The 16815-nt window shown below is 48.8% G+C and overlaps 1 protein-coding gene across 1 annotated transcript; it reads left to right on the top strand.

The window, feature by feature from the left end:
* Window positions 1-242: 242 nt before the first annotated feature.
* On the top strand, window positions 243-8380 carry LOC144263773 (16 kDa beta-galactoside-binding lectin-like). The gene is made up of 4 exons (XM_077814752.1): window positions 243-371; window positions 7382-7461; window positions 7690-7861; window positions 8234-8380. The coding sequence occupies exons 1-4, from the start codon at window positions 243-245 to the stop codon at window positions 8378-8380; spliced, it is 528 nt and encodes a 175-aa protein (XP_077670878.1).
* The last annotated feature ends 8435 nt before the right edge of the window (window positions 8381-16815 follow it).

Raw genomic sequence — 16815 nt, 5'->3', positions numbered from 1 at the left:
CAGTGGTGCTGTGTATGGGTGCACAACAAAGCTGGGCGTGGGTGCCGGGGAAACAGATGGAGCCTCTGAGGGCTGCTGCTCATCTCGGATAATGGTGATAAATACTAATAGTATTTAGTGATAAATACCACCTAGCTCTTGTATAACACTTCTCAGCGGTAGCTCTCCAAGCATGGGGCGGTGGAGAAGCAGACATGGCTCAAACCCCACCATCCTCCCCAAGAGCTGCCTTGTGGCCCCACATGAACAACCCTCCAGGCAATGGCTCCACAAATGGTAAATCGTGCAAGGGGCCCTTCTGTGCTGACCCCCGCACAGAAGGAACGAGGGGGCTGAGGCGACAAGAAAGCCTGGAGGCACGGTCCCAGGAGGTGAGCAGCAGAGGGAGCCAGGAGGGTGTGGGGAGGCAGCCTCCATTTGGATGGCTCCGGCATCCAACAGATTCCTCTGAAAGCCGCAGGCATGTGGGGATCTGTGTGTTGAGGGGGCTGAATCTCCTGTTACCCTTGCCCCTGAGGAAACAATTTCCCTGAGGGAAATCCTTACTATCCCTGTGGTGGGGATAGTTTGGGCCTTTGGGGAGATGCACAGAGCCGTATGTCAGTTGTATTTATGTGAGGACTGAATTTAGTGCCCCACACAGTGAGGAATATTGCATTTTTCTCCCTGGCAGCAATTGTGTGTGGTTACTCCAGGCACCTTTGCACTGAGGCTTCTTGCTGCAAGAGTGTTATGAGGGACTCTTTATTTCTTCTCTTCGCCTCTGTGTTCTCCATATCCCCACCCAGTTCATGTTTGCTCTGAGAGTGACACCTATTGGTCACAGCGAGCAGCAACATGCAGAGGAAGGCTGAGGGCACGGGTGTCAGACATACATATTCCAGGGAGGAAATCATACGGAAAGCTTAGTCCACTCACTGCTGGTGGGGCGGTCCACCTGGCATCCCCAGGCACAGAGCCGCCCCCAGCGGCAGAAGTAGTCTGGGGTGTGGGTGGAAAAGGGCTTTGGTTTAGTCCCTCTTCCCCCTGGATGGAGGTGATGGTGATGGGTTCTCCCTTCCTTCCCTCATGTGTGGTGCAGAGGATCCAAGGTTCGGAGCAAATTCTTTTTCATGTGGAGAGGAGGGCTCCCCATCTGCCCTGCTACAAAGCCCTTGGAGGGGATGGGGAGCTGCCGGGGTCCTTTTCTTTCTCTCACCCTGTGGAAAAGTAGGGAGGGGATGAGTTCTTCCTTCCCCTCCACCCAGAAGAGAGGTTTGTGGAAGAATCTTTTTGGGAGGAGGGAGCCAGTCTGGCATCACAGACACTGTTGGGATTCTTCTCTGGCCCCACACTTTGCTCCCTCAGCCTGGCATAAGAATGGTGGCACATTACATCAGCACAGAGCAGAGGGGCTGCTGCTGACCCCGTTCTGGTCCTGAACATCATTCCAACCCCTCGTTGTCACTGGGGCGCTGAGGAAAATACTCAGTTCAGTTTGACTCTGCAATTATATCTCCTTGTCTGAAGGAACAGCCTTTAAGGGCAGGGACAGCAGAGACTAGACTGGCTGTTCGTAAGAAAGATGTGCTTTAACAGTGAAAGCAGTGACACCAGCAAATCATGCCTGGGGCACCACAGGGCCGGGGGAAGGAACAGCATGATTTGCAGAGACACTCATGGCAGAGCTCCAGGAATAGTGAAGGGAGGGAACAGAGGGTTAGGGAGAATAGAAAATGCTAGTGGCAAGGCCTTTCCAAGTTGTTTAGGCCTTGTCCACATAACACAAAATTCACCAGCATAGCTATTCTGGAATAACTATTCCAATATAGGTTTCAGAGTAGCAGCCGTGTTAGTCTGTATTCGCAAAAAGAACAGGAGGACTTGTGGCACCTTAGAGACTAACCAATTTATTTGAGCATGAGCTTTCGTGAGCTACAGCTCACTTCATCAGAAAGCTCATGCTCAAATAGATTTCTTAGTCTCTAAGGTGCCACGAGTACTACTCCTTTTCTTATTCCAATATAAATTTAGCTATTCCAGAATAACTCTTCTGTTCTGGGATAGAAGTGATTTTATTCTGGAACAAGTACTCTGATCTACATGTGGTCACTTGCCTCATGTAGCCAAGGCCATGGATTTGAATGTAAAACACCACAAGAACCCGGACAGAATTTATAGTAGCCCAGGAGTGGCCATGAACAGGGCCGCACACATCCAACCGCCACCAACAGAAATCAGAGCACTCTCAGCCTCATTTACACACAGACTTGACACCAGTTTAATTAACGTCGGTTTGAAAACCAACTGAGTTCAACTGGGGCAAACCCCTGTGTTGAAACTTTTATATTGGTTTAAAACAGTTTTTAGTCCGGTGAGCTTGTACCTGTACGTTCACTATGCAAGTTAACCCCATATAAATCAGACTGAAACCTATTTGAGTCTCCACACAGGAGATTGAGAGGGTTTAACTAAATCAGTCAAAAAACCACACCTTTAGTTAAGCCAGTACTTTGGTGTGTAGATCAGGTTCTAGAGATTGACCTCAATGGGCTTTGGATCAGGCCCTAAACAGGCAGGAGATGGGTCACTAAGGCTCTGATCCTGCAACAAGCTCCACTCACAGAGACCCCTTGTGTCCATGCAAAGCCCCTTTGGTTTCAGTGGGGCTTCTGCGTGTGTGAAGAGGCCTGCCCACATGGAGCTCAGAGCCACAGTCCATCTTTTGAGATCACAAAGTAGTTTCCTTCAGTATTTTTTCTAGTGCTTTGTCCAGTTTTAAATGTCTGATGGGATATGGCTTTCAGCACTTCCCATGGGAGTGGGAGCATTTCCCAGCTCAAAGGCAGTATAGACATGATTCCCACTCTGTCATGGGGACACTTGGACATTCAGATAACTAAGGTTTGGGATTTGAGGGTGATTTTTCAGGGTGATTAATAGAAGTCAGGGGTCAGAGGGAGTTTGATGTAGATCCCACAGGCAGGACATTTCCCTCTGCTATTCAGCCATAAATTCCTTTGCTCAATTTCACCCACACCCTAAACAAGTCCAGTGTTGACAGCCCTTCTATATAGGTAGATACCCATCTCAGCCATTAGTCATTGCTTACCAAACAGATAATGGTATTTTGCCCTTCTATAGCAGCTTCCATTTGAAGGACTCACAAGGCACTTTGCAAAACATTAACGAACTCTTACACCACCACTGTAAAGTAGGTTTAGTTATCCCCAGGGAGAAATAGAGGCACAGAGGAGTTAAGGCCCAGATCCTCAAAGGTATTTAGCCCCACGTAACTACCACAATCAGCATTAAGTGCCTAAATACCTTTGGGTATGTCTACACTCCAGCTGGGACCATGTCTCCCATCATGGGTAGACTAGACTGACTGATGGGCAGTACCAGCGTGGATGTAGCTAGCCACCTGAGTTTGGTCCCGGAGCGTCAGGCTGGCCCATGCCACAACCTCCACATTGCTACATTGAGTGCACTAGTCCCTGCTGGTAATAGCTCACCTTAAGTGATCACTCTTGTTACAGTGTGTATGGCAACACCCATTATTTCATGTTCTCTATGTATATAAATCTCCCCACTGTATTTTCCACTGAATACATCCGATGAAGTGAGCTGTAGCTCACGAAAGCTCATGCTCAAATAAATTTGTTAGTCTCTAAGGTGCCACAAGTCCTCCTTTTCTTAGTCTCTGTCTGTGTACCAGTCTGGGAAGCTGGCTCCCAGCTGCAGCATGTATATACTGTGTGTGGATCTGGGCCTAAGTGACTTGGAAAGTCCACGGCAGAGCCAGGAACAAAACCCAGCTCTCCTGACTCCTCTTTGCAGAATCCTAATGGGGCCACGTTATGGCTCTGCCAAGAGACCCCCACAGGGGAATAACGTGTGGTAGCAGCTCGCTGACAGACAATCCTTCCCTTGCTGGCTGCATTTCCTTCTACCGCGTCTTTTCCTCAGCTCACACCAAAGCGTGGCTCCCGCCCACCCCCGGATTCTAGTGCATGCAGATCAAAACTGGCTAGGCCACGCTGTGTGAAAAAGCTGAGGTCTGAATACCCAGTTTGTTTACTGGTGCCCCACACGAACGGCCTCGATTTTTAGACACGCTTTTTAATACCATCCTTGCCTACAGCAACACTTTTATTTAATTGCCAATAGCAATAATACTTTGCGCTGCTATAGCCCCTTCCACCGAAGAATCCCAAAATGCTTTGCCAGCATCAGGCCTCGTTACACACGTTCTGTGAGGGGGATGAGAATTATTTCTCCCATTTTACAGACGGGCAAATGGAGACACAGCAGCAAAGCCAGGATTAGAATCATATCCTTTAGGCTCCCACACCTCTGCCTTAGCCAGTATGTTTTCAAAAGCCCAACACTGCCCACATGGAGCTGGCGGGGCTTCGATTTGTGGGATAGATGCCACAATACACTGGCAGAGCAGCTGCTGGAGGGATGGTTGTGCGTGGACAGGCTGGTTTTCAGTTAGCTAGCATAAGCACAGTGAATTGTTCCCGAAGCAAACAATTCTATAACTACCAGCCCTGAGATTCATGCATGTTCGCTGCTTCTTTAAAGCAAACTGGGGATATTGATCCGAAACCACGCTGCTGCCAGCCAGTGCAAATGTTACTGCTCGGCTGAAAAAAGCTCAGTCTTCCAAACCAAATACTGTATTGAAGCTGGTCTGCTAGTCTCTCTTTGTATGCCTGAAGTTTGGAAGAAGAAGAACTGACTCTTTCCCAGCCCCAGCCCCAGCCCCACCCACTCACCCACCTGTTTAATCATGTGAGCCCTTTGCTGCCCAGGTCAGCTGTTTAAAGGCCCTGTAGAGGTAGTGCTGAGTCACACAGCTGAATCTTGGAACTGGAAAGCAAGCAGTTGTCCTAACTGTGGTGTGGCTTCAGTCAGCAGCATGGAATGTGTGAGTCTTGTCTCTCTGTAGCTGGGACTGGTTAGGGCTTTACTTGCAAGACAAGGGGATAGGAAGCTAGGTGTGGAATCCTGGAAGAAGGTTAACTGCTGGTGAGTGTGTTTGGGAGAGCTTTCAGAGTAGCAGCCGTGTAAGTCTGTATCTGCAAAAAGAAAAGGAGAACTTATGCTCAAATAAATTTGTTTGTTAGTCTCTAAGGTGCCACAAGTCCTCCTTTTCTTTTTGGGAGAGCTGTGGATCATGTGCTGGGTGACCAGACATCTGGTCTAGTACACACACACACCCCACTCATCTGACTTCTCTCTTAAGGCTCTCCCAGGGTGAGCTGCAGGGCTCTTTTTCTGTTCTACCTTGGAATAGAAGAATTTCTTTAACGGAGGGGGAAATAGCTAAAGGGTTAGTAGCTGTGGGTATTGGGTTGGGCCATATGTCAGTGATGGAAGAAAAATGCATGATTGGACTATAATACTGGGGGGAAGGAACACTAGAGATGGATGAATTTTTATTTTTGCAAGATATTTCCAAGTAGCCTTTGTTTTGAAGGGTTCACGGTGGGCCACTTATTATTTAGGTTGACAGTTTTCAGCACTTGTAGTGTCAGTAACTCTACTAATGTTTCCAATGTCTTAGACAGTCTGGGAAGAATATCGAAGTACACTTTTTTTTTTTTTTCTTGAGAACTCTTATAAAACACTTCATGCCTGTATAGAGCCTTTTTTGGGTTCTTTTAACTTAAAATAAATCCCCTTTAACTCAGCCCTATAGGGCACTACAGGATAGGGGCATGTCACTGACCCAACCTTGGCCTTTCAGCCCTCTCTAACTCCAAAATGCAGCTCTTAAATATTGCTTACCTTCCTCAGTCTTGGTGGCTACCTCCTCCCTGGCTCTGCCATCCGACCAAGTTTCAGCCTGTGCTCCAGAAACAGAATAAAAGAGGGATGTGTAGGGAGCCAGGATAAGTAGGGCTTAGATGCTATGGTGATAAGCAGTTTAGCAATCTGCAGATCGTAGCTGGGCTGACCTCAGCATTATGGTGAGAATGGGAGAGCTGGACAAAACTGAATAGACTATGCAGGTGGCTGGATAGCCTCTTGGCTGATCCAACTAAAATGAGGACAGTTCAAGTTTCCAGAACAGGTTGCAGGATCAGAGCCCACTAACCGGAGAGATCTGGCTTCTCCATTGGTCACTGACTCCCTGTACCCTGTAACACAGGGGTTGGGAAGGTCTGCCTGGGGGTGGGGTGTGAAGCGAGAAATGTTGCAGCTGTTCCCAGGCTCTGAACTGTCTCTTCCCCCACCTCCTGGAGAAGGAAATAAAACAAAAAACTGTGTCCAAATGAAGGAAAGTGACCCTCTCTCCAAAACTGGAGGAGGTGATACTGGTGCAAATGCTATTGTTTCCATTGGTCTAATGCAATATAACCCCGGCTGTGACAAGTTTTGGTCTTAAGCTCATTATTGCGGTCTCTTTGGAGCTAAATTCCAATAGCTCCTCAGGTGAGGGTGCTTGTGTTTCTGATGCAGCGGGTGGAATGGGGCCTCTGGCCAGACACAGGCTGGATATGGAGGTTGTTTATCAAGGTCAGCTCCCTTCAGGGTTAGTGGCTGCCCCTTGCAAGACCAGGGTGGCACCTGGTGGAGACGGGGTAGCAAGGGGCTGAAGGTGGATGTTTTCATGTACTTCATTTGCTCCCCTGCAGCAGAGGCTGGGATGTATGCAAGCAAGCTGGCTGATGGGCAAGCGCTTTCAGCTAGCAAGCCAAGCCCCACTCAGGGCTCCCAGTGTGCACAGCAAGCTGGTGGGTTGTAGATTTGCACAGTAACAGCCATGGCTTTAAATGTGGGAGGGTAGATTAAAAGAGGGTTAAGTCTCAAATTCCTGCAGGCCGGGGAAGTTACCTCTCTGCACGCTAAAGGGTCAGGTGCCTAAGAAATGAACGGTGGCTTCTTTTAGAAAGGCAGCTAGGGAAAAATGCTAGTCAAACTCCCAGGGAAGAATTGAGCCCTCTTAACTCCAGTGCGGGTAAAGCCCAAGCAGTGGCAGGCGCAGCATTGCAGGCTTCCCTGTGTGTGTTACATCCCCAAATCCCATGGGCTGCAGCTAATGAGACCAACGTGCGCCTCTAGTCCGTTCAGTGCTTGACCTCTGGACAGACTGCTGGCCATCAGGCCAGTTAGTGCCTGTGGCTGGGAACACTTGGAGTCCTGCCCCATGGGAACTGGACGGAGACCAACAAACCTCATTCCGTAGGCCACGGAACTGTGGTTGCATGTTCATGATTCTGGTCGCTGACTGATCAGGGGGATGGTTTGGAACTTGTCTTGTCTCTAGCTCATGCTCAGCACTTATTTCTTGTGTCCCCGGTGCTATTGCCTCTCCCTTCAAACAGAGGAAGTAGGTCTGTTGATCCCCAAGGGGGAGGCTAATAAGTTTGTGGCTTGACTCCCTTAGAGACTGGTTGCTACTCACTTGAACGTCCAGGCTGGAGAGTGCATCAAAGTGAAGGGGAAGATCTTGCCGGAAGCTAAGGGGTGAGTTGGGAAGGGTTAGATGTTGCATCATCATTTAGGTAACCAGTGGGGATTCTTCCCTTAGCACACGACAGGGGTAGGTGCCAGAGGTGAATCTGCCTCCGGACAGCTTCAGCTCTCTCTGTTGTTAGATCCGTCTCTGCATTACAGAGATGATCGGTCTGGACTCCGGTGGGAGGGGCTGTGTAGTGTGGTTGGTTGTGTGTCTGATTGTCTCCTCCATGCCAGGTTTGCTGTGAATGTGGGGAAGGACCGCAGCAACCTGGTGCTGCACTTCAACCCACGCTTCGACAGCCATGGGGATGTGAACGTCATTGTGTGCAACTCCATGGAGGATGGGATGTGGGGGACAGAGGAGAGGGAGACTGACTTTCCCTTCCAGCAGGGTGACAAGACTGAGGTGAGGACCCGGGAGTGGGGAACAAAGCTATGCTAAGAGGGCACTTGATTTGTGGAGCTGGGGTCCTTCTGGACCTGGGGTGTTCCTAGCCCTACATTCCTGCAGCACCTTTCACACCATACAGCAAAGCACTTCACATTAATGAAATAGGCCTCTCTTCACTCAGGTGAAGGCACCAGTGAGGCCACTTGAGATTTTTGGGGTGCCCTCTCAGCCAGATCTGGGGAAATCAGGCTTTCTCCCCCTCAAGACAGATGCTAGTTGAGGGAAGAGTAGCTAATGCTGTCTGGGCGAAGCTCCTGGTTAACCCGTCTCTAAGAGGTCATGGGGATTGGCTGCCTGTGTTGGTTCTAATGTGCCTACTCCTTGCAGATCTGTATCTCCTTTGACACAGCAGAGCTGATGGTGAAACTGGCTGGTGACAAGGAGATCGTGTTCCCTAATCGGCTGGGCCTGCAGAACATTGAGTACCTGACTGTGGAAGGTGACTTTGCTATCAAAGCCATTAAGTTTAGCTAACTGCTTAGTCCTATTCCTTCCACCTCCCTGCTCAGTGAAATAAATCTAAACTTGGCCTTCAAGCTTGCCGTGTCTGCTTGCTCTTTGCCATTTCATCTGCTCGAGCCAGCTTGCCTCTCCTGCACTAAATAGGAATGGCTAATTTGTACCAGGAGCCAACACGTACCTAATTGCTAGCCCTGGGACACCTATTCCCCCCCTTAAAGAAAACTGATGGTAATCTGGTTTCAGAGTAACAGCCGTGTTAGTCTGTATTCGCAAAAAGAAAAGGAGTACTTGTGGCACCTTAGAGACTAACCAATTTATTTGAGCATGAGCTTTCGTGAGCTACAGCTCACTTCATCGGATGCATACTATGGAAACTGCAGAAGACATTATATACACAGAGACCATGAAACAATACCTCCTCCCACCCCACTCTCCTGCTGGTAATAGCTTATCTAAAGTGATCATCAAGTTGGGCCATTTCCAGCACAAATCCAGGTTTTCTCACCCTCTGCCGCCGCCCCCCCCCCCCCCACAAACTCACTCTCCTGCTGGTAATAGCCCATCCAAAGTGACCACTCTCTTTAAAATGTGTATGATAATCAAGGTGGGCCATTTCCAGCACAAATCCAGGTTTTCTCACCCCCCCCCCCCGCTGCTGCCTAGTGTAAATGCCATCTCTTAGCTGAAAGAGGCTATTAACTTCACTCATCTCCCCCCTCCACACACCCCATGAACTTCTCACTGTTAAAGGATACTACCCCCACCTCCTGCAGTGATCATCTGCTCAGTTATGTAAATGCAGTTGTGGAGCTAGGGCTGAATCCTGGAGGTAGCTGGCTGTCCTAGCTTGCTGGATTTCAGGCAGTGTGCAAGTCCTATCTCTTTGATAGCTGGGGTTGTTAGACTAGGATGCACTACAGATAGGTATGATCTGCAGTTCTTGACAGAGTGGCTCAGGCTATGAAGGACTGCCTGTCTCCTCACAACTTGTACCAGTGGTGTTCCTCACTGGGAGGGAGGGCTACATAGGAGTCTCTTATGTATCTCCTGGGGAGGGGAGAAAGTCGGGGGGTGTTAACTGGGCAGGTGTCAATGGGGACTTCTCATTGGGAAAGAGATCCAGCTCAGGGCAGGGGAGACCCCATTGGTGGAATGGGGCTCTTGGAGTGGGAATTAGAGTGGAATGAGAACTTGTGAAATATTTTAGGCTTTTTTAAACACATCAACTCTAGGAGACTTTTTAAAACCATCTCTGGTGGGGCTCAAAGCAGGGTGGGGTGGGGGAGCATGCTTGCTCTTCTAACTTCTGCTGATTGAAGTGTTGCTTACCTTGCCTCTGGCAGCAGCTTTCTCCTTGCCTCTGCTAAATGCCCTCTTCCAGCTAGTGCCCCAGCCTCCCTCACAGCGATGTAGGAGAATAAGAGTGGGATGGCAGAGGAGCTCTGCGGCCACTACACACAGCATTCAGATACTGCGAATGGGGTTAGAGCTGACCTCCTCAGTAAGCAGGGAAGAGAGGAGCTGGGAAAGGCAGAGAACAGACTGAATCAATGCAGCTGGCTAGTTGTTATCCTGGCTGAGCTCCTGAAAATAGGGAGAACAGTCAGGATAGGGGCTAATCCTGCTAAACTGGGATCCACTCAAACTTCCTCTCCATATCCCCTGCCTTTACCCTCTGATTTAGGCATGCAGAAGGAACACTTACAGCAAAACTCTGCTTCCCAAAGGCCCAGGTTGAACTCCCTCCCAGCTGCTGCCTCAAAGCCAAGAAAAGACTCCTCTCCCCAGAGCTGGAGGAGACAATGCTGATGCAACTGCTGCTAGGTCCTCTCGCCAAATAAGGCCCAATCATGCCTTGGCTAGGCCTTCAGCTGAAGGTCATTATCAAAGATGGGGGTTCCAGGAAAGTTCTGGCTGTGGAGCTGGGCCTTTCACAGCAGAACACCCCGAGCCCTTTGGGTGGGGAGGGGCAGCAGAATGATCTGATAGCTCCGACATAAGGACTATACCTGGATCTTCCACTTAAATCAACTCCTGGAGGGCTGGAGTGTGCTAGGGGGAGGGGGGCCTCATACACTTTATCCCCTCCTGGGATGGGAAGCTAGAGGTTTTCTATCAAGCTGAGCTGGTGTCTTACAGCAACTGCGGTGCCATTTTCCCCAAAGAACCTGGGGCTGGAGGGGAGAAGGCTGTCTTACTCCTCGGGACCAGAGACGCTATCATTCTGCCTCACCCTGGCTGCAGGGTGCCTGAGTAACCGGGGAGCAGGCTTGCTCTTAGAAATGCCTTCCTCCTAGGGAAAGGATGGGGGCTGCCCCTCCAATTAACCCATTCAAAACAGCCTCCCAGAAGCTACATTCTCCCCTCCTCTAGCTGTGCGGGAAGCTCGGGGCAGGGTGAGCATGGAGCATTCTGGGAGTTTTCTCTCCCACACCAAAAGGCATGTTTGTTTCCACGGCAGCCCAGCATGGGATTGGCTCCAGTGCTGGGGGTGGCACAGTGCAGGTGTCTAACTCTCTGCTCCCGGCCCCTCCAGGCTTGCTGTGAATGTGGGGAAGGACTGATGTTGCACCTCAACCCACTCGGACTGCCACCAGGGTCGTAGTGCGCAACTCCAAGCAGGATGGGAGGGATGTAATGCGGGCTGGCTAAGCTATGGCCACCATCCTTATCCTGGGGGAACACTGGCTGCCTCTCTCCCCCTCAGATTTCCCCTGTGCCTTAAGGCAAAGCACAGGTGGGGAAAGGAGTCTTAAGAGGTATAGCAGAGGAAGGAAGAGAGGCCTTAAAGGAAAACCATGGAAACTCAGGTCCCCTGCGGGATAGGGGAGACTTCTCTCTATTGCCCTTCCCCAGGTGCTCAGGAGGCAGCTCTTTGGTGCATGCATGGTAGGTGCCTTGCCCTCTAACCCTTTAAGATCCTACCTGTTCATTTGACCCATCTAGGGCCAGCTGGTACCACTCCCTCTCTCACTATTGGGTAAGTTGGGTTTACTGACCTGCTCACAGATGTTGGCAGCTTCCAGTGCTCTGGACACAACAACTGCAAGGAGCAACGGTGGGAGGGAACGGTGTGGTGTGCAGTACTTCCTGCGGGGAGCCCTGAGGGGGGAAGTGAAGTGAGATGGCTGAAGCTCCGGAGCTGTAACTACTCCTTTTGTTACCAAGGAGGCTGGTGTACCGAGTTAACAATAGGCACCTAGGCTGGCTCGTGTTGTACCAGCAGTTTAATAAAACCATTGCTAAATAGAACAGGATAAAATAGGTCGAGAGAAATATTACACTCAACCATGCCCAGCTTCATTACTATTTACACTCCCGCTAGCTCTCATTGAGTTAATGCAAATAGGTGTACCCAAGCTGGGAATCCCTCCTAGCGCAGATATAGCCAAGCCCTGCCACTAGAGGGCACTCCAAATGCATCCACAACTGCCGATTTTTACACTCCCCCACCAACTCCCAAAATCTACTACATTCCAGTCTTGGTTTTGGTAGGTAGGTCCACGACACACTGCCTCCAGGTAGGCTACTCTTAAGTTCTCTAGGAATCTTGCAGAACTGCATAGTCTACTTAACCCCTGGAGAGTATCTGGAAAAAGGTGAAGATAAGTCACAGCAGGGGAGAATGAAGCCAGTAGGGGAAGTGAAGATTAGGAAGGTATGATGCTGCTAGTCATGGCTGAAAACATTTAAACAAGGAGGAAAAAGGCCTAGCCACCAATGTAACATTTAGCATTAACTAGCCATGCTGGTAACTGGAGCTGGTTGACATATTTGCACAAAAAAAGTGTTGTTCTTGAAAAACAGGCTTTACCAAATGACACTTTTGGAAAACATTGTCAATATTATTGAAATTTTCAATGTTTTTTTTAAAATTTTTATCCAAATTTTTTCATTTACCAAAAACTGTTTTTGTACTGCAAACCGCATTTTCAGTACACAGACATTTTTTGAAAATGTTGGTAAAACAGATCATGGGAAATTTGGCCAAAATTGGCAAAGGGATCTATTTTGAATCCTGTCAAATGGAAATGTCAACATTTTTCATTACCTAACTTCTCCTGTATTTTGACCTCTCTTAGTAACTCCTTAAGCTGGTTCCTATTTACACCAGCTGAAGATTTGATTCTCTGGATTTCAATTCTAAGATACATTTTTGCACTGGAACAAATGGGAAGGAAAAAAGTACCTTTCCTTTCTCTTCCCCTTCATTTGATTTAAGAGACATCAGTTTATGGAGTATTTGATAGCACTTCTTTTATTGTCAGTGTCAGTTAAGTGGTTCTTACATGTCAACAAATATGTATTTCAAGTCATAATTACACAATGCTATATGATAATAACCTTAAATTGTAAACTGATTGGCAACCTCTGGCAACCCCAACACAGGAGAAAAAAAAAAAGTCATTTTAAGAATCATAGAAAGCAGCTGAAAATATGACGTGTGTAGCCAAGATGTGCAAAGTAAGTAAAATTGTCTGTAAGCAGCGATCAGATTGACTGGCTCAAACTTTCAAAATTTCCTTATGATGAACTGGAAAATAATTGTGCCCTTATCCCTGCGTCCAAAGAGACATCTCTCTCTTCCCCCAGCTTCCCTCTCCAACATACTGCAAAAGGGTGACAGCAACTAATGCAACACTACCAAACAACAAATCTAGCTAAGAACACGTGCATAATCTTGGCACTACAAACAGGCTGCTCCAACTCTCTTTCTGCATGGTAACATGGCATGGAAGAAAAGGAGGCATTTGTTAAGATTTCAACATTGGTGATCGAGATGCTAAAGAGCCTGAGTGCTAGCTAGAGTGCGTGTTGGCCACATGCAGACAGGCTGCTGGTCTGGCTATGGCCTGGCTGAGCAGTTTGTTTCTGACCCCACAGGCCAAGTTCTACCTTCAGTTAAATGCCTGCACCGTGTATGGAAGATTCATGACTAGCGAGGGCAGAATTTGTCTCTGCCTGTTGGGGGTAAGAAAGGGATCCTGGTGCCCACATTAGCCGCATGAAAACATACAAATACGTAACACGAGTGATCTTCATGAGGCAGTGACATTGCATTAGAAAAGCCCTGAGTGTTGTGCTCCTACCAAGCGTAAGTGCAGTCCGAGGGAAAACATAAGCACCGAGGCTGCAAGTACACGGCCAATCCACACTGCCAGAATACCGAGGGATTGACCTTGGGGTTTGTATTACACACTTTAGGTTGGTTATAATGGAAGCACCTTTCGTCTGTTAATCGAGTTTAGCTTTCAGGCCAGCTTGGGAGAGGGCAGTAGGAGAGGCGGGGGAACCTGGGTATGAGAAACAGATATCCGCTCATTTTCATTTATTAATATTAGTATCTATTATTTGTATTACCATAGTACCTAGGAACTCTAGGCATGGACCAGGGCCCCACTCTGGGGTCTAATAGGAAAAGCTTTTGATCTCTCCTGTCTAGGAAAGGTCCTGCCTGGCCCCACATGCGGTCATTTAGAACTTGTGCAAAGCAGGGGTAAAATGCTTTCAGGCTGATCTGCTGGCTTTTAACATCCACTTTACACAAGTCATACCAGGGCGAGGCCAATGGAGAATCAGGCCTGGAACCACAAAGCATTTGCTATCAGATGGTCTCATGTCTAACCTTCACTGAAAATGAAATCCCTTTCATCAGCCAACCCAGGCATGGTTTTAGACATGGGGAAAATCTCGTATGTGTGATTGCCAAATCCACCTCCCCATCCCCCATCATTGACTCTGTATTGTCCATTTTTAAAGAAAGCAAATCCGAGTTTTGATGACTGGGACTGTATTGATTTCAGGCCATGCAGCATGTTATGACAGCCAAAAGCAATTCCAACCGCCCCCTGCGCCATGTAACTACTCTGTTAATGGAGGTATTTGAGGATTTACCAAGCGCTGATTTAAAAGGCCCGTTGTAATTACACAACTGCAGGACTGTGCTCCCTGACACATGCCTCCATCCTCTTCCAATCTAGAGCACTAGACCTGGCTGCCGTGACATTTACACAGTTTCACTGCTTTTCTAAAACACCCCCTCGGGATGTAGGACACTAATTCTTTCACAAGGCCAGAACCTCAGCTGAAGTCAATGGAGCAGTGCCAATTTACACCAGCATTCCTTACTGAGAGAACCAGCAGAAATTGGCCAACGATCAGTAGGTCACCATTAGAAGAGTTAAAACAGGAACATTTGCATCCCAGTCCACTGTGCACAGAGTAAAAACAACGAGGAGTCCTTGTGGCACCTTAGAGACTAACACATTTATTTGGGCATAAGCTTTCGTGGTCTAGAACCCAAATAAATTTGAACTTATGCCCAAATAAATGTGTTAGTCTCGAAGGTGCCACAAGGACTTCTCGTTGTTTTTGCTGATACAGACTAACATGGCTACTGCTCTGAAACCTGTGCATAGAGTAGTCCCCTCCCCTACGCCTCACATGTCTCATCAGTTAAAACAGCCACACTCTGCTGGGGGCTCTTCAGAATTGCTGTTTTAATAGCAGGATTGAATAAAGCAGCCACTGCCCACAAGGATAAGATGACAGGTTTCAGAGTAACAGCCGTGTTAGTCTGTATTCGCAAAAAGAACAGGAGGACTTGTGGCACCTTAGAGACTAACCAATTTATTTGAGCATAAGCTTTCGTGAGCTACAGCTCACTTCATCACTTTAGATAAGCTATTACCAGCAGGAGAGTGGGGTGGGGGGAGGTATTTTTTCATGCTTTGTGTGTATAAAAAGATCTTCTACACTTTCCATAGTATGCATCCGATGAAGTGAGCTGTAGCTCACGAAAGCTTATGCTCAAATAAATTGGTTAGTCTCTAAGGTGCCACAAGTACTCCTTTTCTTTTTAAGGATAAGATGGTCCATATTAACCCATCACTGGACCGTACACAAATGTACACTTCAGGTTTGGCCCAACCACCCCTCTGTCATGGCTTTGCAACCTGGTGCACAGAGTCACAGTGCCGCTCAGGTCTGGCCCGTCCATTTTGGGCTCCCACCAGGAATGTGGGCCCTAGGTACATGCCTTGGTTGCCTCTGTGTTAATCTGGCCTTGAGCATTGGCTGCTGAGAATGAGACAGTCAGGGAAAGTATGGGCCGTGACCCCCTTAGCACCAAAGTAAGCTCATGCACAGCCCAGGGCTAAGGCTTGTATTCTGAACCCAGGCCAGGGAGCAGCGGGCAGAAAAGGAAGAGGCATAAGCAGCAGACGTACAGGTCCCCAACCGAGGGGCTTCCTCACTAGGGAAAAGCAGGATGTTCTTAACTGGAGATAACTAACCTGAGGTAAAATCCTAGTGAAGACGAGGCAATATGTAGCTTTCATGAGTTAGCAGGTCAAGAGAAAGACTATGGGGGATCTTAGGACTGACCTTGACCTGATAACCAATCTGTTTGGTCTTCATTAGGATTTTACTTCACGTTACCTAGCAGGGTGGGCATAGTGGCCCCAGCCCCCCAATGCCAGGAGGTGCGGCCCCAGCCCCCTCAGCCCTGGGAGGGAGGGCAGTGCAGCCCCAGCCCTCCCCCCAATGCCAGCAGGGTGGGCTGTGCTGCCCCAGCTCCCCCAGAGCTGGAGCACCAGGAGGGCAGGCAGCACGGCCTGAGGGCCACCGTACAGGGGGAGCCGCAGAATGGGAAGCAGGACGGGAAGGCCTGGGGGGCCCGAGCGTGGGCGAGGCCACACCTGGCTGTTTGGGGAGGCACAGCCGCCCCCAGCCTATGATACCCACCGGCAATGAGCACCTGCCCGAGAACGAGCGCAGATTAGTGACACCAGAAGCCAAGCGTTACTATTTCTCTACCTTGGGGGCTGCATTCACATCCACTGCCGGCATGCAGGGATTTGCAAGACCCCTGGTGCTGCTGTCTCCACGGCTCCATGATGGCTAGGCACAAAACATTCCCAATGGCTCAGCTTCCCCTCCCCCATCTGGTACGGACAGCTGGGATGATTTAGTCCAAATTCGTTGCGCAGGGCGGAAGATCAAAACAGAATATGGAAGATATCAGATTACAGAATGAGTCAGCAGCAAGATCACTCTTTCCATGGCCAAAACCATGCACGTGAGCCAAGAATGTAGTGCGAAGGCACCCAGGAGAAGGAAGAGCACCTGTACCTTTCCCGTAAATCGGTCACTATTCAGCTGTGCAAAGGGAGGAGAAGAGTGAGCGTCTGGATCCCAAACAGGGTCGCTGCTTTCAAACTGCACATTAAAATACCTTATTTAGTCCTAGCCCAAAGCTGTCAATTAAGTTTTCACGTGGTTGACTTAAGTTTTGAATGGAATCCAGCCTTGTAAAACAAAACATGGTGAATCTCTTCTGAGCAGGGAGAAGATCTGTCTGCGTGTCACCACCTGAACTTTTGGCTTCAGCAGACTTGCCCAGAGGAAAGAAAGAAAAGCAAAATTGCCCCACTCCTGGGCTCCTC

The sequence above is a fragment of the Eretmochelys imbricata genome, chromosome 4 (assembly GCF_965152235.1).
Source record: "Eretmochelys imbricata isolate rEreImb1 chromosome 4, rEreImb1.hap1, whole genome shotgun sequence".
Classification (NCBI taxonomy): Eukaryota; Metazoa; Chordata; order Testudines; family Cheloniidae; genus Eretmochelys; species Eretmochelys imbricata.
Note: the sequence above shows the minus strand (reverse complement) of the source record. Positions and strands in the feature narration are given on the sequence as shown.

Excerpts from the sequence above, each read along its gene's own strand:
- LOC144263773 (XM_077814752.1), top strand. The coding sequence starts at position 243 with ATGAACAACCCTCCAGGCAATGGCTCCACAAATGGTAAATCGTGCAAG. Across the intron at positions 372-7,381 it reads TGGAGGCACGGTCCCAGGAG|AGACTGGTTGCTACTCACTT; the intron begins GTGAGCAGCAGA and ends TGACTCCCTTAG. Across the intron at positions 7,862-8,233 it reads AGCAGGGTGACAAGACTGAG|ATCTGTATCTCCTTTGACAC; the intron begins GTGAGGACCCGG and ends TACTCCTTGCAG.